This window comes from Anolis sagrei, chromosome 11 (genome assembly GCF_037176765.1).
Source record: "Anolis sagrei isolate rAnoSag1 chromosome 11, rAnoSag1.mat, whole genome shotgun sequence".
NCBI classification, from domain to species: domain Eukaryota; kingdom Metazoa; phylum Chordata; class Lepidosauria; order Squamata; family Dactyloidae; genus Anolis; species Anolis sagrei.
The window spans coordinates 5,761,263-5,787,944 of record NC_090031.1 but is presented as its reverse complement, the minus strand read 5'-3'; the positions used below and the strand labels follow the sequence as shown (position 1 = coordinate 5,787,944).

Sequence of the window (26,682 nt, the reverse complement as noted above, 5' to 3'; positions counted from 1 at the left end):
GTCCGACAATGTTCAGGAAGGTGGTCGAGTTTCAAACTCATCCCGAGTCTTTCCTCTCCAAAAAAGTGAGGCTTACATAGACTCTTACAGGTGCATCATAGTGTAAGAGTCTGGTGGTAAATAACATCTGCTTGTAATTTCTCCTTCCCTGGCCAAAAAGACACATTGAGAAAAATAAACCATCATGTGGGATCATCTGCTGGTGATTAATAGCACACCTGTCCGAAAGCTCTGCTGTTACGATGCGTCCGTTGGAGGGAAAGGTTGACCATTCATCATTCCATGTTGTCGGGGTTGTATTGATTTATTGTTGGCAAAGAAGGTGCCAAGACTCGTGTTCTTTTGCTTTGGCCAAATGACGGCCTGAAATCTGGAACCAGGGCTGAACCTGCTCCGTTTCCAAGTTCAGATGGTGATTTCAAGTCCAGTTATGGGCTTTACAATCCAACGAGGGGCTGGATGGAAACAGTAAGGTGTGGTGCCCAAAATATGTCATCACCGGGAATGACCCCGTGTCCGGTTCTGGGCCACACAATTCAAAAAAGTGATGGACAAGCTGGAAAGTGTCCATAGGAGCACGACCAAAAGCGATCAAAATATATGAGTGGTCTCTTCCAACTCTATGATTCTATTATTCTATGGTGTCTAGAACCCCAGAAAGCAAACTTGCTCCCAGGTGTTTTGGAATTTGGTTCTCAGAATTTCTGATCAGCGGATTAGCTGGAGTTGGAGTCCCAAACACCTGGAGGACCACATATTGTTCAAGCCTACTCTAGATACGATTCTATTACAGATGCAGTCTGGGATTACATTGGCCTTTCTCGCTGCTGCATCATACTCTTGGCTCATGTCCTAGAATCATAGAATCATAGAGTTGGAAGAGACCTCATGGGCCATCCAGTCCAATCCCCTGCCAAGAAGCAGGAAATTTTTATTCGAATCACCCCTGACAGATGGCCATTCAGCCTGCATACAGATGGCACCCAACTCCAAAACTCTGGATAACCTCACCCAGCAGTTTCATGTAGATATTGAAAAGCATGGGGGATAGAATGAAACCTTGCGGGGCCCCACAAGCCAAAGGCCACAGATCCGAGCAGGTATCCCCCAGCTTCACCAACTGGGAGCGACCCTCCAGGAAGGAGCGGAGCCACTGCAGAGCAATGCCTCCGAGACCCATTCCGGAGAGCCTCCCCAGAAGGATACCACGGTCGATGGTATCGAAAGCCGCTGAGATATCCAGGAGAACCCATACGCATGGATAGTTTCCAAACCAGCTATACCCTTCCTATATATGTGTGCATTTCATATTTATTGCCTAAATGTCATACCGTACTTTTTTCCCTAGTCATTTGGTTAGATTTGGGCCAGCTCTCTAATCCATTATGGTCATTTTGGATCCGGATCCTGTCCTTTGGGGTGTCCAAAATTGGTGTCAATTCGTCCAGTGGTTTTTGAGTTATGTTAATCCCACAACCTAACATTATATTTTTATTTATATAGATATATACACTTTGCTTGCCTCATTTCCAACAGATTTCTGAAGATGCCAGCCACAGATGCAGGTGAAACATCAGGAGATAATTTTATTTATTTATTTATTTATTTATTTATTTATTTAATCATAGAATTATAGAATCAAAGAGTTGGAAGACACCTCATGGGCCATCCAGTCCAACTCCCTGTCAAGAAACAGGAATATTGCATTCAAATCACCCATGACAGATGGCCATCCAGCCTCTGTTTAAAAGCTTCCAAAGAAGGAGCCTCCACCACACTCCAGGGCAGAGAGTTCCACTGCTGAACGGCTCTCACAGTCAGGAAGTTCTTCCTCATGTTCAGATGGAATCTCCTTTCTTGTAGTTTGTGGTGCCCATAATTGGACACAATATTCCAGGTGTGGTCTAACCAAAGCGGAATAGAGGGGTAGCATGACTATCGTGTCAGTATCAACCAGACAATTGTATTACATTTTTAACAAATTTTTAACAAACAGACAAAACACGAAGTTTGCAAACTTGGTAGTTGATTAAATGTCCTTTGACCAGTATCTGGCCACTTGGAGTGCCTCTGGTGTTGTTGCAAGGAGGTCCTCCATTGTGCATGTGGCAGGGCTCAGGGTGCATTGCAGCAGGTGGTCAGTGGTTTGTTCTTCTCCGCACTCGCATGTTGTGGATTCCACTTTGTGGCCCCATTTCTGAAGGTTGGCTCTGCATCTCGTGGTGCCAGAGCGTAGTCTGTTCAGGGCCTTCCAACTCGCCCAGTTTCCTGTGTGCTCAGGGGGGAGTCTCTCATTTGGTATCAGCCATTGATTGAGGTTCTGGATTTGAGCCTACCACTTTTGGACTCTCGCTTGCTGAAGTGTTCCAGCGAGTGTCTCTGTAGATCTTAGGAAACTATTTCTTGATTTAAGTCATTGACGTGCTGGCTGATACCCAAACAGTGGATGAGCTGGAGATGTCACTGCCTTGGTCCTTTCACTATTGGCTGCCACTTCCCGGCGGATGTCAGGTGGTGCAATACCGGCTAAGCAGTGTAGTTTCTCCAATGGTGTAGGGCGCAGACACCCCGTGATAATGCGGCATGTCTCATTAAGAGCCACATCCACTGTTTTAGCATGGTGAGACGCGTGCATACTCAGTAGTAGAGTAGCATAGCTCAAGGGCAGATGTCTTAACTGTGTCTGGTTGTGACACAGCCAGTCAGCTTTTGTATGATATTGTTTCTAGCACCCACTTTTTGCTTGATATTCAGGCAGTGCTTCTTGTAGGTCAGAGCACGGTCCAGAGTGACTCCCAGGTCTTTGGGTGTGCTGCAATGCTCCAGTGGGATTCCTTCCCAGGTGATCCTCAGAGCTCGAGATGCTTGCCTGTTCTTGAGATGAAAAGCACATGTCTGTGTTTTAGATGGATTAGGGATCAGCTGGCTTTCCCTGTAGTAGGCAGTAAGAGCATCTAGAGCTTTGGAGAGCTTCTTTTCAACCATCTCAAAGCTCCCTGCTTGAGCGGTAATGGCACGATCATCAGCATAGATGAAACTCTCTGTCCCTTCTGGCAATGGCTGGTCATTTGTGTAGATGTTGAACATGGATGGGGCAAGCACGCTCCCCTGAGGCAGGCCGTTCTTCTGTTTCCGCCATCTGCTTCTCTGGCCTGGAACTCAACAAAAAAGCTCCTGTTTTGTAGCAGGTTTCCTATGAAGCGGGTAATACATAACAACAAGCCCGGTAATACATAACAAAAAAAATACAGATTAACAAAAAATATCATGTTTTAGATGGATTTGGGATCAGCTGATTTTCCCTGTAATAGGCAGTAAGGGCACCTAGAGCTTCGGAGAGCTTCTGTTCAACCATCACAAAGGGGGACATGAGAGAAGCCTCCTCGCAGGATTGCAAAACATCCGGGCGTCCCCTGGGCAACGTCTTTGTAGACGGCTGATTCTCTCATTCCAGAAGTGACCAGAAGTGACTTGCAGCATCAGGAGAGAATGCTCTTGAGACACGGCCATACAACCCGAAACACTCACAACAACCCATTGTCCATGTCATTGATCAAGATGTGGCACCAGAAACGGTAACACAAACTGATGGGTTCAGGTGGCAAGGAACGAAACCCCACCCAAACAGTAGGAAGCGGTGTGCATGTGAGGGGAATGTGGGATGGATATTTGGGAGGAAGAGGATTGGGAGGTTGGGAAAGGGAGCATCTCAGGCAACGCTTGTCTGTTGGACAGCTATAAAACCGGACTCCAGTTGACTTGGGATCACTGCTAAGCTGCCAGCTCCTCCATTCAGGACCCCTTGGCTGCCCTTTGAAGTTGGAGCGAGAGAGAGAGAGAGAGAGAGAGAGAGAGAGAGAGAGAGAGAAAGAAAGGGAAGGGAAGAGGGAGGGAGAAAGTGTGTCTGCAATTTCTGCACCTCCTCTTTCTTTCCTTGCCTCTTGCTTTTCTCTCTCTCTCTCTCTCAATCCTTGAGTGTGCAAACTGCTCTTGCCTCCACTCTCCCGGCACCTGGTCCTTTTTTTCCTTGGCTGGCGCATCTTTCTCTCCGGCAAACATCTGGATGCCACGGTGTCCCTTCGGATGAGGTATGCCCCCTTCTCCTTCCCTTCCTCCCTTCTTCCTTTTTGTTTCCTCCACTTCCCCTCCTTTGATGGGGGTAAGGGGTTAAGAAAGGGTCGATGTCTCCTTCAGGTCCAAAGATTTGGGGGGAAAAACCCCAAACGCACCACCTCCAGCTTCTTGGAGAGGAATGTGCTTTGCCTTTTGCTGCAGACAGAACAATCCTCTGGATCTAAAAGCTGAGACTGTTATATAATACCAAGGCGTTGGGATTCCTTTCTTTCCCCTTTCTCCTACATTTTGTTGCCTTTTCGGGTTATTCGGGTCACTCCCTCACCAAAGAAAGGTGCATTTTTGGAGCTTTCCCCCCTTCTCTTGATTCCTTTGGTCAGACTTGCTTTCGAAAGTGTCTCTAATCCCTCTCTGAGAGCGAATGAGGACTAATTCTTTTCCTGGCTTTGGACCAGCGGCGGCTTGACGCTCTTAATGAAAACCAACTGTTTTCGGGGACGTCTCAAGCCACCTGTCTTGAGGATGCCGAGTCGAGGATGGACCGGTGGGGATGCTGAGCTTTGCCCTTCCCAAACCTCCGCATCCATATGGATTCATTGGAAGTCCCATCCTCCTTTGACTTGGCATCCCTGTGAAGCACCCCCAAAACTGGAGGACTAACAATGTCTCCAAGGACTGCTGCCTGTCTATTTTCTCCCTTCTCCAGCTCTGAAAAGGACTAATATTGTCTCAATTGGACTACTGTCTGCCTTCTTTCTCCCTCCTTCAGTTCCTTGAAGGCCTACTTTCTCCCTTCTCCAGCTCTGAGAAGGGCTACCAGGTGGAGCTGCCAGGTGGAGTGGCCCTTGGTGACGACACCCAGAAAGAAAGGTGATATGTGTATGAGGGGAAGCAAGAATGCAAGGGAAGAGCCAAAGAGTGCCATACAGACATTGTGAGGTAGGGCCTCTCTCAGAGTTGGAGAAGGGAGAAAGTAGGCAGGCAGCAGTCCTATTGAGACATTGTTAGTCCTTCTCAGAGCTGGAGAAGAGAGAAAGTAGGCCTTCAAAGAGCTGGAGAAGGGAGAAGTAAGCTTCCAAAGAGCTGGGGAAGGGAGAAAGTAGGTCTTCAAAGAGCCGGAGAAGGGAGAAAGTAGGCCTTCAAAGAGCTGGAGAAGAGAGAAAGTAGGCCTTCAAAGAAATGGAGAAGGCAGAAAGTAAGCAAGCAGCAGTCCCATGGAGACTTTGTTAGTCCTTCTCAGAGCTGCAGAAGGGAGAAATTGGGCAAGCAGCAGTCACATGGAGACATTGTTAGTCCTTTTCAGAACTGGAGAAGGGAGAAAGTAGACAGGCAGAAGTCCCTTGGAGACATTGTTAGTCCTCAGAGCTGGGGAAGTAAAAAAGTAGGCCTCCAAAGAGCTGGAGAAGGGAGAAAGTAGGTCTTCAAAGAGCTGGAGAAGGGAGAAAGTAGGCCTGCAAAGAGCTGGAGAAGGGAAAAAGTAGGCCTTCAAAGAGCTGGAGAAGGGAGATAGCAGGCAAGCAGCAGTCCCATAGAGACATTGTTAGTCCTTCTCAGAGCTGCAGAAGGGAGAAATTAGGCAGACCACAGTCCCATGGATACATCATTAGTCCATCTCAGAGCTGGAGAAGGGAGAAACTAGGCAGATAGCAGTCCCATAGAGACATTCTTAGTCCTTCAAAGAACTGGAGAAGGGAGAAAATAGGCAAGCAGCAGTCCCATGGAGGCTTTGTTAGTCCTTCTTAGAGCTGCAGAAGGGAGAAAGCAGGCAGGCAGCAATCCCATGAAGACATTGTTAGTCCATCTCAGAGCTGGAGAAGGGAGAAAGTAGGCCTTAAAGGAACTGAAGAAGGGAGAAAGTAGGCAGGCAGCAATCCCATGGAGACATTAGTCCTTCTCAGACCTGGAGAAGGGAGAAAGTAGGCATGCAGCAGTTAGATGGAGACATTGCTGGCCCTTCATAGAGCTGGAGAAGGGAGAAAGTAGATAGGCAGCAGTCCCTTGGAAACACTGTTAGTCCTTCTCAGAGGTTAAGAAGGGAGAAAGTAGGCAGGCAGCAGTCCGATGGAGACATTGTTAGTTCTTCTCAGAGCTGGAGAAGGGAGAAAGTCGGCCTTCAAAGAGCTGGAGAAGGGAGAAAGTAGGCAGGCAACGATTCCAATCACACTGAGACAACAACAAGTATATCTCTGTGTGTGTGTATACACACACATATACATTCTAAGAGTGAAATAAGGTAGAAAGAGTGGAAACGCCGATAGCTGGCACGTCTCTTCCAAGTCTTCAAGGGAAAAATAAATTGAGGGATTTCTTGGGTTCTGTTTTCATAATTTTCCTCCTGTGAGTTTGAAACTTGGGGTGTGTCTGCAGTTTGACCCCACTTGAACTGCCACAGCCCAATCCTATGGAATCATGGGAGTTGTAGTTTTCGGAATCACCAGTCCCCTTTGGTAGAGACAGCCAAAGACCATGAAATGCTACAACTCTTATGATCTCATGACAGTTAAAGTGAGGACAAACGTAGAGATATTTGGCCTCTAACACCCAATATTTCAATAAGTTATGGGCCCAGCACATTTTTGGTGAAAGAAAGCAGTTTTGATGCCTGAACATTCAATGTGCACTTTCACACATTGAACATTCAGGTGTCAAAACTGCTTTCTTTCATGGAGAAATCGCGAAAGGTAATTTTTATGGAAGAGGAGGTTGTTCAGCATCAAACTGCATTAATTCTCCAGTGCAGAGAGGCATTCTCAGATTGAAATGGCATCTGTACTTGTGCTCCTCGCAGATGTTCGCTCTGGTTTTGGTTTCTCCCCAGACCTTGTTCAGGACCGCAAAGTATTGCTGGCTTGGAACGGGACACCAGGCAACTCAGACGCAGTCTGAAACAGAGCGGATGGCGGGGAGGCGGGAGAGAAACGCCGCGCGGCATTAATACAATAATCCATTTCAGTTTGGAAAAGGCCGCCTCTCCCCTCCCGGTGGCAAGCGCCAGAGATGAGCAGGGTTTCAGGAAATGCTCACTCCAGGCAGCCAAGAGAAAGAGGGATGGCGTTCTTGCGTGTGTGTGGAGACTCGGGCAGCCCAACTCCGAGAGGCTGGCCTTGCTTGAGGAAGTAGACTCCTCTGTCATCTGCTGGGGGAAGAAAAGGAGGAAACTGGAATCAAAGAGATGGGGATGGTGTGCCTGAAATGTCATGTCCTGGGATATGGGGCCTGCTTGTCAATGCAAGATGAATCATAAAGTCCTACCGTTGGAAGGGACCACAAGGGCTATCCAACTGAACACTCTAGGATGGATACATAGATAGATAAACTGATAGACAGACAGACAGATGATCGAAAAGTGGAATCCTAGAGTTGGAAGAGGCCCCAAAGGCAATCCGGCCAACCTTTTATGATAGAGTGAGATATAGATGATTGAATCTTGGGATCTTAGAGTTGGAAGAGATCCAAGGGGCACTGAGTCCATTTCAGCACACTAGATAGATAGATGATTGAATTATGAGATCCTAAAGTTGGAGGAGACCCCAAAGGCCCTCCATTCCGCCCTCATAGATAGATAGATAGATAGATAGATAGATAGATAGATAGATGGTCAAATAGTGGAATCCTAGAATTGGGAGGGAGCCCAAAGGACATCAACTCTCATAGATAGATAGATAGATAGATGATCGAATCATGGGATCCTAAAGTTGGAAGGACCCAAGAGGCACCAAGTCCAATATGATAGATGGATGGATGGATGGATGGATAGATAGATGATTGAATCATGGGATATTAGAGTTGGAGGAGACCACAAAGGCCATCCACTCCACCCTCTATGATGATGATGATAGATAGATAGATAGATAGATAGATGATAGATAGATGATCAAATAGTGGAATCCTAGAGTTGGGAGGGACCCCAAGTAACATCAGCTCTGTAAGACAGACAGACAGATGATGGAATCATGGGATCCTAGAGTTGGAGGAGACTCCAAAGGCCATTTACTCCACCCTCTATGATAGATAGATAGATAGATAGATAGATAGATAGATAGATAGTGGAATCCTAGAATTGGGAGGAACCCATAGGACATCAACTCTCATAGATAGATAGATAGATAGATAGATAGATAGATAGATGATTGAATCATGGATAAGTTGGAAGTACCCAAGAGGCACCAAGCCCAACCCTCTATGATAGATAGATAGATAGATAGATAGATAGATGATCGAATCATGGGATCCTAAAGTTGGAAGAACCCAAGAGGCACCAAGTCCAACCCTCTATGATAGATGGATGGATGGATGGATGGATGGATAGATAGATAGATAGATAGATAGATGATTGAATCATGGGATATTAGAGTTGGAGGAGACCACAAAGGCCATCCACTCCACCCTCTATGATAGATAGATAGATAGATAGATAGATAGATAGATAGATAGATGACCAAATAGTGGAATCCTAGAACTGGAAAGGACCCCAAGGGACAACAACCCTCATAGGTAGGTAGATAGATAGATAGATAGATAGATAATTGAAGCATGGGATCCTAAAGGTGGAAGTTACCCAAGAGGCGCCCAGTCCGACCGTCTAAGACAGAGAGATAAATAGATAATTGAATCATGGGATCCTAGAGTTGGAGGAGACCCCAAAGGCTATCCACTGCACCCTTTATGAAAGATATGTAGATAGATAGATAGATAGATAGATAGATAGATAGATAGATGATCTAATCATGTTATCCTAAAGCTGGAGGAGACACCAAGGGTTATCCAGTCCAGTCCAGTCCTCTAAGACAGACAGGCAGACAGACAGAAAGATAGATGATGGAATCCACCATGGAAACCTGCATCGGCCAAGAGAGGTATCCTCCCCATTGTAGTTTTGGAACTTCTCACTTTTCTCCTTTTGGTAGGATGAAGACCACCAAATGGATCTGGGAAAGTATCTTCATGAGCCACTGCGCTCGGCTGAAGGGAGCCTTTGCCATAGCTGTGATTGTGGGGAACATTGCCTTGGCAATAGCACAGGTAATATTTTTTTATTTGAGAGGGTGATTTCCTTCTATGAGGGCTTCCTATATCTCCCCATCTCCAAAAGTTATAACCTTACCTTTCCTTAGGTCATTATCTAATATCAAGAAATTTTAGTAAGTTGACCAAATTCCTTCTCAAGAGATTTCTCTTCCAAAGAAAGCTTCATGCAGATTTATTCCTCGCTCGCAGTAGTGTCCAACCTTGGATCTGATTTTATTCTATCACGCCAAAGGCAGGCATGTATACCAAAATTGGAGCCATCACCTTATGGTTGCAATAATGCTTTATTTCTGCATTATGTCTATCCTGACTTGTCTTCATTAGCAGTAATGGAATAAAGCAGAGTTTCTCAATCTAGGGGTCAAGACCCCTGAAGGGGTTGTGAGGGGTTTTCAGAGAGGTCACCAAAGACCATCAGAAAACATGTATTTCTGATGGTCTTAGGAACCCCTTTGGCAGAGAAGGCTGAAGATCTCTCCACCTATCCTTCTCTTCTTTTTGGAGGCAGAGGGCAAATCCTCCCAACAAAAGCCCTCCTCCTGCTGTAATTGGTCGGCTTCTCAGCCAAGGGGAGGGCTTTTTCGGAGGGGAGAGCAGGCATGGTTGGCACATGGCAGCATGATGTGCATGCACAGGTGAGGGAGAGCATGTAAGGCTGGAGGGAGGCTCACGCCAGCGAGTCCCTTCAAGGCATGGGGGTTCTGTGGGGGAAGTTTGGCTCAATTCTATCATTGGTGGGGCTGAGAATGCTCTATATGTCCTCTGAAACACTTTAGCTATCCGTTGCCATAATGTTTTTAAATCTTTTGTGTGTTATCGCTTATATGTTCAACTTTATTATTTCGGTTGTTTTATTTGCTTGCTTGTTTGTTGGTGTATTGTTGTGTTTGTATTTGATGGGCTTGGCGTCATGTAAGCTGCCCCGAGTCCCTTTGGGGACATGGTGACGGGGTATAAATAAAGTTTTGTTGTTGTTGTTGTTGTTGTTACAACTTCCAAATGTCAAGGTCTATTTCCCCCAAACTCCATTAGTGTTCACATTTGGGCATATCGAGTATTTGTGCCTAGTTTCACTGTTTGAGTCCACAGTGTTCTCTGGACGTAGGTGAACTACAACTCAAAAATTCAAGCTCAATGCCCACCAAACCCTTCCAGTATTTTCTGTTGGTCATGGGAGTTCTGTGTGCCATTTTTGGTTCAATTCCATCGTTGGTAGAGTTCAGAAAGCTCTTGGGTTGTAGGTGAACTATAAATCCAAGCAACTACAACTCCCAAATGACAAAATCAACCCCACCCCTCCAACCCCACCAGTATACAAATTTGGGCATATGGGGTATTTGTGCCAAATTTGGTCAATCCTGCATATCAGATATTTACATTACAATTCATAACAGGAGCAAAATTACAGCTGTGAAGTAGCATCGAAAATAATTTTATGGTTGGGTCCCACCACAACATGAGGAACTGTATTAAGGGTCTCGTCATTACAAAGAAAATAAGACTCTGACTGTAAATAGAAGGTCACCTGATATCCTCCATTTTGCCTTGTTTTTACTCGTGTTCTATTTTGAAATGGTCATATGACTGGTCAAATAAATAAATAATAGTAATAATAATAATTAAGCGGTCATGGCATTAGGAAGGTTGAGAAACACTGGAATAGAGCCTGAAAAGGCAAGAATCGGGAAACGGTGGTGGCTTCCATGTCAGAGGGAAAGGAGCTCCACTTCTGGTTTTATTTCAGACTTTTGAGCGCTATCCAAGGTGCTGAACCCGATTCCTCCCTATCTTTGGGAAATGAATCGCATTTGGACTTTGCTTCTCACTCGAACCAAAGGCTTCTGTTCAAATGAATAGGGATGTCCAAACGTGACTAGTTTCCGAACGTCGAAACCATGGTCTTTCGCTCTCCGGCAGAGCCCCGCAAAAGGTGCTAGGGTTGAAAAACGCCATTGTGAGCCAGAATTGGAACCAAATCTCTCTGATTTCTCAGCCCGAAGCAGCATCCAAACTGGCTCACACCCTTTAAGGCGAAAAATCTCTGGCTACCGGCAGCGGAGAAGGACGGTTCAGCTTGAAACAATAAAAAGAGGTGTTACGCTCGTGAATCCCTAACGGGATGAATCATGGGCTTGTAAAACTGGGAGGAATGTTGACACATTCTGGGTCAGCTTTGCTTTTTGTCCTCTTTGGAGTGAAACAAAATAGTTACAGTGGTGTCCAAGTGTATCCATCCTACAGTTAGGCAAGGAATGCTTAGATTTGGCCCGGTTCTCAAAGTGTGCTCCGTGGAGCCCTTAGGGCTCCGTGAAGCATAGTGAGGGGCTTTGTGCATTCCTCCTCCTTTCCCACTCCTTCTATTGACCGTATTGTTATTACTACTCACTTATCCGACCTTTGCATATCCAACAGTCTTATCCGACGCCCCCTCTTCCTTTAATTGAAAGCATTTCCCTTTCAATTAAAGGAGCGCTCCCCAACTCTCTCCCCGTTCCCAATAAGTGAAAAAGGGGGAGGAGAAGGAGGGAGGAAAGAGGGAAAAGAGGCAGGACCGGAAGAGGAAGCATCCACCCTCCTTCTCTCTGTGATTTCCACACTCCTCTTCTGCATCCGGGCACTTTCTGTTGGGCCTCTCTGGCCCTGAGGTGTTGCCTTGCCTTAACTCTTTGAGCCCCTGTTGTTAGTATTCTAGGTCTCTAGAACCACGTTAGGAGACCCCAAATGGTGCAGTGGGTTAAACCGCTGAATTGCTGAGCTTGTTGACCGAAAGGTCACAGGTTCAAATCTGGGGAGTGGCATGAGCTTCTGCTGTCAGCCCCAGCTTCTGCAAATCTAGCAGTTTGAAAACATGCAAATGTGAGTAGTTCAATAGCTACCGCTCTAGCATGAAGGTTACGTCGCTCCATGTAGTCATGCCAGCCACATGGCCTTGGAGGTGTCTATGGAGCTAACAGCGGGAGCGGCGGGAGCTCCCACTGTTAGCTCCAGCTTCTGCCAACCTAGCAGTTCGAAAATGCATATGTGAGTAGATCACTGCTGGGAAGGTAAGGGCGCTCCAAGCAGTCATGCCGGCCACATGACCTTGGAGGTGTCTACGGACAACGCCGGCTCTTCAGCTTAAAAATGGAGATGAGCACCACACCCCGGAGTTGGACACAACTGGACTTAATGCCATATTATCCAACATTTTCATTTATCCAATGTTCTGCCAGCTCATTTATGTCAGATAAGTGAGACTCTACTGTATTATGATTTGATACACAGCAAACAAGATCACTATGCTGGCTGTTGTATTTGATCACATACCGGACACTTCCCAAGTGTGATGTATCGGCAAATAATGTGTGCAGATCCAAGTAGGACGGCCTTTTGCAGCTGACAGATGATAATTTTGTCAGTGCCGATTGCTTTTAAGTGCAGGCCAAGGTCTTGCGGCACTGCACTCAGTGTGCCAATCACCACTGGGACCACCTTAACTGGCTTGTGCCAAAGTCTTTGCAGTTCAATCTTTAAATCTTCATGTAAGCTTTTCCAGTTGCTTCTCATAAATTCTGCTGTAATTTGGGATTGCAACATTGATAATCCACACTTTGTTTTTTTCCCCCACGAACATAAGGTCAGGAGTATTGCACTCCAAAATAATACTACTACTTACTACTACTACTACTACTACTACTACTAATTATTATTATTATTATTATTGGGGAGCCCCTGGTGGCACAGTGAGTTAAATTATATGGCTTGAACATGGGACATAATGTACTTCTTGTTAGTGACATTGGCAGCGGTTAAGCCATTGAACTGTTGAATCTGCTGACCTAAAGGTTGGCAGTTCAAAGCCATGGGTCGGGGTGAGCTCCCGCTGTTAGCCCTAGCTCCTGCCAACCTAGCAGTTCGAAAACATGCAAATGTGAGTAGATGAATAGGTACCGCTCCGGTGGGAAGGTAACGGCACTCCATGCAGTCATGCTGGCCACATGACCTAGGAGGTGTCTATGGACAACGCCGGCTCTTCAGACATGACTGGACTTAATGTCAAGGGACAACCTTTACCTATTATTATTATTATTATTATTAACACAAAAAGATTAGTACACAGCAAGCAAGATTATTATTATTATTATTATTATTATTATTATTAGGTTGCTAATAATAATAATAATAATACTTTATTTATATTTGGCCCTTTTCCCCGAGGGGACTCAGAGCGAATTACAGCACATAAACAGACACAGGCAAACATTCAATGCCTTCTTATAATGAAATGCAATGAGACACAAACGCACAAAGGCAAAGGCTTCTCACAGAGCACGCTTTGAGTACCATTGGTGTAGATTCATCTTATGTTATTCCCCCATTTTCAAACAGGATCACGCACCGGCTTCAAACAGCCTTGAAGAAGGTGGGACTGACATTACGGCATATTGGTGGGGCGAGTGGACGAAATGGACGGCCTGCACCCGGACGTGTGGCGGGGGAGTCAAGTCCCAAGAACGGCACTGCCTCCGACAAAGGTAATGGGCATCTCCCTTTGCAACAGCTTTCCGTATGCCATAGCACTGAGCCTTGGCAGTTAAAGTGCCGTCAAGCTGCATTAATTCTGCAGTGTCCATGTGTAGATGCACCCTAAGTTGGAGGGAAGAGGGTCTAATTGGAACCAGACGCCTTATACAACCTAAGAAATCCCAATAATAATAATAATAATAATAATAATAATAATATAAAAAACATTCTTTATATTCCACTTTATCTCCCTGGAGGGACTCAGAGTGGATTACAATATACATATAAGAGGCAAACATTCAGTGTCTTTTACACACAGTGAACAACGGCATACAATACACAGACAAAGGTAAAGGCTTCCCCTTCCATCTACGGTGTCTGAAGGTGATGCTCAACTCCAGCCATTGGGACGTGCTCTTGTTCCATTTTTCCATGCCGAGGAGCCTGTTGTCCATAGACATATTCGATTGTGTGGTTGGTGTGCAGTACCTATTGATCTACTCACATTGCATGCTTTCGAACTACCAGGTTGGCAGGAGCTGGGCTGACAGCTGGGAGCTCACCCCGATTCACGGCTTTGAACTGCCAACCTTCCGGTCAGCAGATTTCCTGAAGCTAGCGGTTTAACCCGCTGCGCTACCATGGCCTTTCCCTTTGAGATACAAAATGCAAGACCTATAACTCAACCTATAACGGTGCTCTATGCAGTCATGCCGGCCACATGACCTTGGAGATGTCTACGGACAATGCCGGCTCTTCGGCTTAGAAATGGAGATGAGCACCAAATATGCTAACTAAATAACTAAACTAATAACTAAAATATGGTCTGTAGCCATGAGAGCGACTGGTCTCGCAAAACCCTCTTATAGTGCCGAGGCTTATTAAATACCAAAAGGTCGTAGGTTCGAATCCGGGGAGTGGGGTGAGCTCCCGCTGTTAGCTCCAGCTTCTGCCAACCTAGCAGTTCGAAAACAAGCAAATGTGAGTAGATCAATAGGTACCGCTCTGCTGGGAAGGTAAGGGCGCTCCAAGCAGTCATGCTGGCCACATGGACAAGGACAACGCCGGCTCTTCGGCCGGCTCAACGCCGGACACGAATGGACTTAATGTCAGGGGAAAACCTTTACCTTTACCCTTTAGTATCCAATCTAGAAGCAGTATGATATAGGTCTCCCCTAGTCTCAGCTGTCCAGACACAAATCGACCCCGGGATGCATCTACATTGTCGAATTAATGCAGTTTGATATCACTTGACTTGCCACGGAATATTGGGATTTGTAGTTTGGTTAGGCACTGGTACTTTTGGGCAGAGGAAGACATATACATACTTTATTTATATTCTGCTTTATCTTCCTGGACGGACTCGGAGCGGATTAAAGTACACATATTCAGGACCTTGTAAAACTACAACTCCCACGACTCCACAGCATGGAATGATGTCAAATGGCATCCATTCTGCAATGTGGATGCACCAAAAGACATGAATGCACGCCTGCAGGGAATGAAACGTGGTTGCGTTGTGCTTTGAAAAGGAATGTGTTCATTTAGAACAAGTCTTTTAAATGGAATTATTAGCAGGTTGTCAAACACTGTTATGGGATTGTGTTACAAATCCCAGGACTCCATAATGTGGAGCCGTGGCAGTTAAGTTGACGTCAAAGCTCTATATAGACATCATAACATGCTACTTTGAGGTATTGCTCTTGCTGAAGACTCACCTGGGAGTCTATATGAACCATTTCCTCTCTTGCTGCCTCTAGAAGGAAGTCGGCGACCGGGTTTCTCAACAAGACATGCACCGGGACTTCCAAGAGGTACCAGCTGTGCAAAGTACAAGTAAGAAGGATATTTTGTGTGGTTTTTGATGGGAGGATAAAATAGGGGTTGAACTGCATTAATGTGTCAGTGGGGATGCACCTGGGCTTGCAGTGAGACCAACAAGGCAAGTGTCTGAGCATTTACTTGGTGCAGTGCGATCCCCTATTACTGCAAAGGTTGGATAGCCATCTGCTGGGGGTGTTTTGATTGTGTTTTTCATGCATGTCAGAAGAAAAGGGGTTGGACTGGATGGCCCTTGTGGTTGCTTCTATTATTGTTGTTATTATAATATTATTATTATTATTATTATTATTATTATTATTACGACGAAGGCTGGATAGCCATCTGTTGGGGGTACTTTGTGATTTTCCTGCATGGCAGAATAAAGGGGGTTGGACTGGATGGCCCTTGCGGTTGCTTCTATTATTTATTTATTTATTTATTTACAGTATTTATATTCCGCCCTTCTCACCCCGCAGGGGACTCAGGGCGGATTACAATGTACACATATATGGCAAACATTCAATGCCAATTTGACATACAACATATACAGACATACACAGAGGCTATTTAACTTTTTTCTGGCCGCCAGGGGAGCTGTCGCTTTCATCATCCATCTGCGACACTGATGAAGTACTTCTGCATTCCCCGCGTACTTTTGCTGGAGTGCTTTTGCTGGAGTCTTTTTTTTATGGCCTCATACATTAGTTAATTTAGCCTCCCCACACAAGGTTGTACCTAATTTTCCTACTTGACAGATGCAACTGTCTTTCGGGTTGCAAAGGTGGACAACAGGCTACACAATTGGTTGGAAGCCCACTCCAACCCAGGCTGGCTTCGAACTCATGACCTTTAGGTCAGAGTGATCTTAATGCAGCTGACACTCAGCCAGCTGCACCACAGTCCCAGTGCGCCACAATAACAATTATTATTATTATTATTATTATTATTATTATTATTACTATTGCAAAGGCTGGATGTCCATCTGTTGGGAGTGTTCTGATTATACTTTTCATGCATGGCAGAAAGAGGTTGGGCTGAATGGACCCGGGGGTTGCTCGCATTATTATTATTATTATTATTATTATTAATGTGGCCATCTGTTGGGGGTGCTTTGATTGTGCTTTCTTGCATGGCAGAATAAAGGAAGTTGGATTGGATGGCCCCTGCGGTTGCTTCCATTATTATTATTATTATTATTATTATTATTATTATTATTATATTATTATTATTATTCTTATTCTTATGCTTATAATATTTATTATTATTATTATTATTATTATTATTATTATTATTGCAAAGGCTGGATGGCCATCTGTTGAGGGTGTTTGGATTGTTTATTGCTTGTTGTTTATATTGCTTTAATTGTTTTTAATTTGCCTTTGGTTTGTAATTGTTGTATTGTGTGTTGAGGCCTTGGCCTTTGCAAGCCTCATTGAGTCCTTCGGGAGATGCTAGCGGGGTACAAATAAAGTTTAATAATAATAATAATAATAATAATAATGCTTTTCATGCATGGCAGAAAGGGGTTGGGCTGAATGGACCCTGGGGTTGCTCGTATTATTATTATTATTATTATTACAAAGGCTGGATACCCATCTGTTGGGCGTACTTTGTGCTTTTCTTGCATGGCAGAATAAACGAGGTTGGACTAGATGGCCCCTGGGGTTGCTTCTATTATGCTTGTCTATATATGTTGTGTATCTATGGCATTGAATGCTTGCCATGTATATGTGCAATGTGATCCACCCCGAGTCCCCTGCAGGGTGAGAAGGGTGGAATATATATATGGATTTTGTGTGTGTATGTGTGTGTGCATATTACCATGGGGACATTTCTTGGGTCCCCACGATAAACTCCGTGGCTGAAAAAGTTTGAGAACCCTTGCTCCAAACTATGGATAATAGCAAACTCTGTATTTTGAATATACTTGCAGTCCATCTACCTAGGTGGGTCTATATGAATCTTTCTGGAAGGGGGATGTATTTTGGAGCTATGTGAACCTTGGATATCGAGTCCATGGATAAGAGGATTGTATTGTATGTTCATTCTCGTGTCTTGGGTGAGTGAGGTCCATGTTGAGGAGAGAAATGGGACGTTGGACGCTGGGTTGATGTGGTCCCCCCTTTTCTTTGTGATCTTTTCCAGCAGTGCCCCCCGAATGGCCGGAGCTTCCGCGAGGAGCAGTGCTCATCCTTCAACTCACACGTGTACAATGGGCAGACCTATCAATGGAAACCTTTATATCCCGGTAAACAACGAGACCTTTCTTTGTGCGGTGGGTTTTGACAACCTAAAGACATGGAGTGGAGGGATGGGCGGAGGGGAAATGAATGAGGCTCTCTTCTCCTCTCGGAAGGGATGCATTTTCTTCTTCCTCTTCTTCTGAGGTTTGATCAGATTAGCAAAGATGCCACCCACCACTTCCTCTCACTGGGAGGAGGGCTTTGACAGCTGCTTCGATATAAGAAAACCATTGTTATGGGCCAGCAGGATGCTGGAGAGCCACCTTTCAACTGACGAGACAAAGCTAACAAATTCAGGAAGGGAGATACGTCCTTCACTCTCCAGTGTCTGAAATACTCCAGTCTTGAGACAAGTCTATAAATCCGTGGCTGAATGCACTCGGATGATCCAGCCATGGTTCTGCGACAGTGTCTACACGGTCCAGATGACTCCAATTTTTGATATATTCCAGCCTCTGAAATGCTGTTTCACAAAGCTACAGACTTAAGGAGAGTCTATACCAGACATGGGCAAACTTGGGCCCTCCAGATGTTTTGGACTCCAACTCCCACAATTCCTAACAGCCGATAGGCTGTTAGGAATTGTGGGAGTTGGAGTTCAAAACATCTGGAGGGCCCAAGCTTTCTCATGGCTTCTCTATGCTAAGTTCAACGCTGAATACATTTGGATGAGGGCACCACAATGGTATCCGCAATGGTGCATTCATTGGTCCCACTGAACGGATCTCACCAACTTCTTGGTTTCCACGGCTGTTAGGAATTGTGGGAGTTGAAGTCCAAAACATATGGAGGGCCCAAGTTTTCTCATGGCTTCTCTATGCTAAGTTCAGCATTTGGATGAAACAGTTGAGGCACAACAATGGTATCCGCAATGGTTCATTCATTGGTCCCACTGAATGGATCTCGCCAACTTCTTGGTTTCCACATGATCCATCAAGCCAATCCATCATTAGACTAATGTCTCCACATTCTTCTTTGTATCCATCTGGTTCAACCAGGCTGATATTGCATTGACCTCCTTGGACTGATGTCCATACCGTCTTCCCGGTCATGTGGAATACGGGAAGTCCTGTAGCTCATGTGGAGTTCTGTGTTTTTGGCTAGGAGTGGTGTCATCATCATCACATTCATGGTCCATCCCCATTACCTCCACTGATGTGGAATTCCATAGCATTGAGCCAACTGGCGTCAAAAGAGGCAAAGTGCAGACTGAGTTCCATTGCCAATCTGATGCTCTCCAAAGGTACACTATCTCTCTCCTTCCCAATGGAGCAGAGCACAGTGGGTGAACAGCATCACGCTTTTTGGAATATTTGAAGGTCTCTTATATAGCAATATTTCTTCTGATGTTGTCACAAAGTTGTAAATTAATGCTATTTTCCATCCCGAGACATCCTGGCTTCATCGCAGTTTCCGGACAGATGTTGACTCTTCATAATTGGTGTTGATAATGCAAACAGCTTTGTCTGATGGACTCATGGGATTGGTAGTTTCATGGAGTATTTTAGAAACCTCTACTAGATGCAGGCGAAACGTCAGGAGAAAATGCCTCTAAAACATGGCCATATAGCCCGAAAAAACCTACAACAACCCAGTGATTCCGGCCATAAAAGCCTTCGACAATACATTAAACCTCTACTAGAGTTGTCCAGCAGACCAGTGAAGAGCTAAACCTATAGATATATAGGATGGAGCTATGCCTTTTGGAATCAATAAAAGGACTCCCTTATCAGCAAACCTTTATTTTTTGTCTCAACCCCGAATATCTAGTTCACAAAACCCTTCGATAGCCAGTGCCTTCTATTCTCAGCTATGGTTTGGGACCAGAGGTGATTGGGTAGTGTAACCAACATGTGTATGATGACAGATATGTTTCAGAAGATCGTTGGCATGTACCATGTTGCGTCCTCACTTTCTTCTCTTTCTGCAGATGATTATGTCCACATCTCCAGCAAGCCCTGTGATCTCCACTGCACCACTGTCGATGGCCAACGGCAGCTGATGGTCCTGGCCCGGGATGGGACCTCCTGTAAATATGCGGATTTCCGAGGGGTTTGCGTGTCTGGAAAATGTGAGGTTGTTAAACATTATAGCAACCATATTGTCAGTAGAATTTTTGACTTTCCACGGGCCGCAGCTCCTCAACCCTATGTTTGCCCTGTTTCTAGCCCATTGGATGCGACGGGATACTGTTCTCGACCCACACTTTGGACAAGTGTGGCGTGTGCCAAGGAAACGGGAGCAGCTGTACCCATGTCACTGGGAGTTACAGGAAGGGCAATGCACACCTTGGTAAGGATGGGAATTAATGCAATGTTATTGGCTATTTATTGTGTCAGAAGCTAATTAAAAATACAGTTATAATGTACAAAAAACCCACAAACAATGTTGAAAACTTGGGATGATACCAGCGGCGGCCCTAGGTAATTTTCAACAGTAAGCAAACAGTATTTTTGCATACACCCCCCCCCCCCCAACCAATCACTGATATATATTTTCTGTTGTTCATGGGAGTCCTGTATGCCATTTTGGTTCAATTCCATCATTGGTGGAGTTCAGAATGCTCTTTGATTGTAGGTGAACTATACATCCCAGTAACTACAACTTGCATATGTCAAGGTTTATTTCCCCCCAAGAGCGCCTCAAGAGCACCCCTGGTCAAAATCAACTATACTGCAAATGCTTACTTTGCGTAATGGGTTGAGTATAGAAATATCTATATATATAAAAATGCTCTGTGCATAATGAGTACCTTAAAAACAAAAGAACCAATGAACGAAATCACACCAAATTTGGCAACAAAACATCTCACAACACAAGGAGTGACCATCACTAAAAAAATATATGATTTTGTCATTTGGGAGTTGTACTTGCTGGGATTTATAGTTTACTTACAACAAAGAGCATTCTGAACTCTACCAATGATGGAATCGAACCAAACTTGGTGCACGGAACTCCCCTGAACAACAGAAAATACTGCAAGGGTTTGGTGAGCATTGACCTTGAGTTTGGGAGTTGTAGTTCACCGACATCCAGACAGCAGTGTGGACTCAAACAATGATGGATCTGGACCAAACTTGGCACAAGCACTCAATGCACCCAAATATGAACACAGATGGAGTTTGGGGGAAATAGACCTTGACATTTGGAAGTTGTAGTCACTGGGATTTATAGTTCATCGACAATCAAAGAGAATTCTGAACCCCACGAATGACAGAATCGGGGCAAATGTCCCACACAGAACCCCTATGACCAACAGAAAATACTCAAGGCCATCCAGTCCAACTCCCTTCATCAGGGCAAGAAAACGTAATCAAAGCCCTCCTGACAAAGAGCCATCCAGCCATTGATATAGATAGATAGATAGATAGATAGATAGATAGATAGATAGATAGATATGATTCACACACACACAGATATAGTATCATAGATTTGAAAGGGACCCCTAAAGAAGGACAATGATACCTTGCATGTTCCAGAGTTGCAAAGTTTGCCTTTCATTCACAAATATAGTTTTCTGCAGGCTACTCGCTTGTGACTCACATTCCGGCCGGCGCAAGAGATATCCAGATTGTGGAACGGAAGAAGTCTGCGGATGTTCTCGGTGTGTATGATACCTACTATTGCATCCAAACAGAATATTGTCATGGGTGTTGTAGGGGTTTTTTTGGGCTATATGGCCATGTTCTAGAGGCATTGTGCTGGTACGGCTGTACCAGGAGTTCCAACTTTATTTTCTTTCTGTTATCTGTTTGCAGTCATAGGGCAGGCCTCCTGTCCATTATAATTAAGCTTTGGTTCTGCCCCTTGTTCTGGGCTCTGGGAGGGAAAGAAGCCATTTTTTTGGGCAGTCTCACACAAGGTAGCTAAACTATAGGACGTAGACCAGCGTGTCCCTTAGAAAAGCTTCCTTTCTCAATAACGTCCGGGGATACAGAAACAGAAATTCCAGGAGAAAGGTCCCAAAAGTTCTGGCTGAGAGCTCACAGCCTCGCAGCCTCACAGCAACAAAGGGAAAACAGCCCTGAAGTTTCAAAGAATTCTCGGAGGGAGGACAGCATTACAGATCCACTGAACTCCAGCTGAAATATCTTCAGGCCTCAGCTGGTAGGTCTACTCGATTCCCAGACGCATTTGGAATCGGTAGTGGGACCCACACCAATGAGGCATAGATAGAAAGCAGGCTGGGAGAGGTTTAAAAGGGTTTTTTCCTACAGAGAAAGTTTAGTTAATCAAAGTCAGGTACCAGCCCATTGAGGACTAGACTAAGAAAGCCTTGAAGTGTTGTTTGAAGCATTGAAGATTTGTTGTTTGTTCCATAATAAAGACTTCGTTGTATCACTAAAGACTCTAAAGACCATCACTTCAGAAAAATCCCTGAGAACCTCTCTTTGAGGGCCCCTGGCTTCCCGCTGGGCTTAAAGTATACGTCCTATAGAAAAGTATAGCTGTTACAGACCCAGCGCACGACAGAACAGGCATTCTCTCCTGACATTTCACCTGTATCTATGGCAAGCATCCTCAGAGGTAGTGAGGTCTGTTGGAACTAGGAAAATGGGTTTATATATCTGTGGAATGACCAGGGTGGGACAAAAGAACTCTTGTCTGTTGGAGCGTGGTGTGAATGTTTCAGCTGACCAGCTTGATTAGCATTTGATGGCCTGGCAGTTGTTTGGTGTGGCTTGTTGGTGCCTGGGGCAATCTTTTGTTGAGAGGTGATTAGATGTCCCTGATTGTTTCCTCTCTGTTGTTTAGCTGTTGTAATTTTAGAGGTTTTTTTTAAAAAAATACAGATTTTTTGGGGGGCCCCGGTGGCGCAGTGGGTTAAAGCACTGAGCTGCTGAGCTTGTTGACCAAAAGGTCGCAGGTTCGATTCCAGGGAGTGGCGTGAGCTTCCGCTGTCAGTCCTAGCTTCTCCCAACCTAGCAGTTCAAAAACATGCAAATGTGAGTAGATCAATAGGTACCGCTCCGGCGGGAAGGTAACGGCGCTCCATGCGGTCATGCTGGCCACATGACCTTGGAGGTGTCTATGGACAACGCTGGCTCTTCGGCTTAGAAATGGAGATGAGCACCACACCCCAGAGTCAGACATGACTGGACTTAATGTCAGGGGACAACCTTTACCTTTACCTACCCAGATTTTGTTCATTTTCATGGTTTCCTCCTTTCACCAAAACAGCAGAGGGAAAACAATCAGGGACATCTAATTGCCTCTCAATAAAAGATTGCTCCAGGCACTTCCAGGCTATCAAGTGCTAATCAAGTTGGCCAGCTGAAACATTCACACCTAGCTCCAGCAGACAAGAGTCATTTGTCCCACCCTGGACATTCCACAGATATATATAAACCCATTTTCCTAGTTCCAACAGACCTCACTACCTCTGAGGATGCTTGCCATAGATGCAGGCGAAATGTCAGGAGAGAATGCCTCTAGACCATGGCCATATAACCCAAAAAAATCTACAACAACCCAGTGATTCCAGCCATGAAAGCCTTCGACAATACATAAAATATTGTAAATTGTATTATATTTTGTTTTAACCTTCGATAACAGTTCTCTAGAAATCTCTAGGTCCTTCTGTGGCCAACTTCCACCATAGAATTTTACTTTGAGGACCTAGAGATTCCTGGAGAGAACATTTCGTATATAACCAAATTTGCAAAAGTCCAACCTGTGAATGGGGAGGTCCGACGGTTGTTGTCATTGTTGAGAACTTTGAAGAACATTCCCCCTCTTTCTTCCATAGCCGTAGCTGACGAAGCCGGTTATTACTTCTTCAATGGCAATTTCCGAGTCGATAGCCCCAAGAATTTCAACATTGCGGGGACCATTTTCAAATACAGGAGGCCGATGGACATTTACGAAACTGGGATCGAATACATTGTGGCTCAAGGGCCAACCAACCAAGGCTTGAACATCATGGTGAGACATGCAAACATTACTTGGGGTCTCATGAACCTCCTCAACAAATCCTTTCTCCTTCACTGATGAACTAAATCAGTAAATACGCATTCATCTATATAAATAAAAATGTAATGTTAGTTTGTGAGATTAACATAACTAAAAAACCACTGCATGAATTGACACCAAATTTGGACACAAGACACCTGTCAGGCTAATGAGTAACCATCACTTACAAAAACACTGAAAAACACAGCGGAAGGGACTCAAAAAGCAAAGCAAAGCAAACCAAAACAAAAAGACGCTACAGTGCATGCGCAAAAATGACTCCCCCAGCAAACAAGACACATTAGCATATCCACACTCTCTTTGGGACTACAGCTCCCAGCATCCCCTAGACCAGGAGCATAATCCAAATGCACTGCTTCCAAGATGCAAGTTTTCTTCTCCCTGGATTTCTTTGAGAGCATTCCAATCCCTGCATATTTCCAATTTCCTATTCCCGGACTGCAACTCCCAGCAATCCTCCAGATAGAGAGACCAGAAATAGATAGATAGATAGAGAGAGAGAGAGAGAGAGAGAGAGAGAGAGAGATAGATAGATACATGGATAGATGGAGGAATGGATGGATGAATGGATGGATAGATAGATAGATAGATAGATAGATAGATAGATAGATAGATAGATACATGGGCAGATGGATGAAGGGATGGATGGATGGATGGATAGATAGATAGATAGATAGATAGATAGATAGATAGATAGATAGATGGATGGAGAGAGAGAGAGAGAGAGAGAGAGAGAGATAGGCAGATGGATGGAGGGATGGATGGATGGATGGATGGATGGATAGATAGATAGATAGATAGATAGATAGATAGATAGATAGATAGATAGATAGATAGATCGATAGACAGACAGACAGACAGATAGGCAGATAGGCAGATGGATGGGGGGATGGATGGATGGATGGATGGATGGATAGATAGATAGATAGATGATAGATAGATAGATACATGGGCAGATGGATGGAGGGAGGGATGGATGGATGGATGGATAGATGGATGAATGGATAGATAGATGATAGATAGATAAATAGATAGTCAGATGGATTGAGGGATGGAGGAATGGATAGATAGATAGATGGATGGATAGATGGATGAATGGATAGATAGATAGATAGATAGATAGATAGATAGATATGCAATCCCTGCATATTTCCAATTTCCTATTCCCGGGCTGCAACTCCCAGCAGTCCCCCAGATAGCTAGATTAGATAGCGATAGATAGGAAGATAGTTCGATCAGGAGGACTGCTGGGAGTTGCAGTCCAAGAATAGGTAGAGAAGGAAGAACGGGGAGAAAGAGGAAGGGAAAGAAAAGTGGGGAAGGAAAGAGAAGGAAGGAAGGAGAGAAGGAAAGAAGGAGAGAAAGAGGGAGGGTAGGTTGGCCACAGCAATGTGTGGTTGGTACAGCTAGTATTTAATATTAATGTTTGCAATTTCCTTGCCCGCTTCAGGTTTGGAACCAAAATGGAAAGAACCCATCAATTACGTACGAGTACACCCTCCTGCGGAGGCCACATTTGAAAAATATGCAGCCTGTGTACTATACCTTCTCTGCATCCGAGAGTGAGGAGAGCCAAGAGGTGGAGGGCGAGCAGCCCTTGGGGTTTGTTCAGCGCAATGCAAGCTTCTTTGGGACTCTGTCCAAAGAAAAGATCCACCTGGAGAACCGCATGTTTGGCCGGCCAGACACAGCAGAAGACCTGGACTTGAGCAAAATCCAGGAGACCAATGAAGTCTACGAAAGAATGGAAACCAAGGACTGCGATCCAGCCTTGAATGGGAAAGAAACCAAAGGTGAGGAAGAGGAGGAGACGTGGCTCCAAGTGGTGAGAACAATGGGTGACAGGAAGCCTTGATATGCATCATTCACTATCTTAACAAGAGTTACAGTGAGATGTAACATGGTCTGAAATCCATAGGACTAATTACAATTCCACCAGAGTTTGCAAGCTTCCCAGTTGTCCCTAAAATTCTCCAGGTTCAGAGGTGAGATCAAAAGATGGTTAGATGTTTTACCCATGAGGTCTGCAAGTAAACAAAGTCTAGAATCATATTGTCTAAGAAAGGGCTTTTTAATATTATGCTGTCGCGCCTGGGAGCTATAACTCTTAGTGAAAGAGACATAGACGTGACATCTTTCCCCCAGGGGATTGCTTCTTGCCTTCCTTTAAAGAACTGGAACTCCCAAGGACCAAGACACTGTAGATAACTCAAAATAGGTTTTATTGTTCACTAAGAGTTATCCCTTTAAGGCAATAAGCTCGAATTTTCAAAGGGGGTAAAGGAAATATACATTACAGTCTCTGCTTGTCTTGGATCCAAGGAGATTTTGCAGCTGAGAAGCTTTTCCTGTTCCCTCTTTTCTCAATGGCTGTGAAGGTCGGAACAAACACAAACCCCAGTCCAATGGCCTATGTTGAAGGCACAGAGTCTTCCTTTTGATGCCAAAGGACCGGTTTGAAGGTGCTTGGGTCTCCTCAACGCTGTCCAGGGCGATCTGGACATGAAGCATGAGTCCCAAGGGTAAAAACCTTAGAATTGGTGATGAGAGGTAACTTAATTAAGGACTTTAGAGCCAAGTCTCTTTCTCATATGTATCTGATAGAAAGTCTGATGGTAGAATGGAAAAGGAAAAACTCTGCCCTCCTCCAGGAAGAGGTGGAGCCAAGCAATTGAGCTGAGGAAGCAATATAACTTGTGCAAACAACATTGATTGACAGCTATAAATAACCAATCAATCCAACTATACATTGACAAACTAAGCAAGTATGAGCATGTTATACAGTTTAAACCTTTGCACTTTAAAGTTCTACACACAGTTGGCGCCACTCGCGCTGTCACAAATACAAAAGTCACTGAATTAAGACAGTTTCAGTGACAGAAAAGGTGGCGCTTTTTGGGGGTAAAAATGGCATTCATGACCTTTTTGAAAAGAAAATATGATGCCATATCTTTTTGGCAAATGTGGTCTCATCTCTGAACCTGGAGAATCTCAATGGACATCTTTTTGAAAACCACTAGTCAAGGAAAGGCATGACCTT

The 26,682-nt window shown here is 44.7% G+C and overlaps 1 protein-coding gene across 1 annotated transcript in view; it reads left to right on the top strand.

Annotated features, from left to right (window-relative positions):
- The first annotated feature begins 3,898 nt into the window (after positions 1-3,898).
- Positions 3,899-26,682, top strand: part of ADAMTSL2 (ADAMTS like 2) — a 42,481-nt gene continuing 19,697 nt past the window's right edge. The window contains exons 1-10 of the mRNA XM_067471824.1: positions 3,899-4,088; positions 8,982-9,096; positions 13,471-13,616; positions 15,366-15,441; positions 17,572-17,674; positions 19,600-19,745; positions 19,838-19,961; positions 21,193-21,273; positions 23,419-23,594; positions 25,093-25,435. Of these exons, the coding sequence (XP_067327925.1) occupies positions 4,084-4,088; positions 8,982-9,096; positions 13,471-13,616; positions 15,366-15,441; positions 17,572-17,674; positions 19,600-19,745; positions 19,838-19,961; positions 21,193-21,273; positions 23,419-23,594; positions 25,093-25,435 (1,315 nt within the window). The 5' untranslated portion in view covers positions 3,899-4,083. The remainder of the gene's footprint in view (positions 4,089-8,981; positions 9,097-13,470; positions 13,617-15,365; positions 15,442-17,571; positions 17,675-19,599; positions 19,746-19,837; positions 19,962-21,192; positions 21,274-23,418; positions 23,595-25,092; positions 25,436-26,682) is intronic.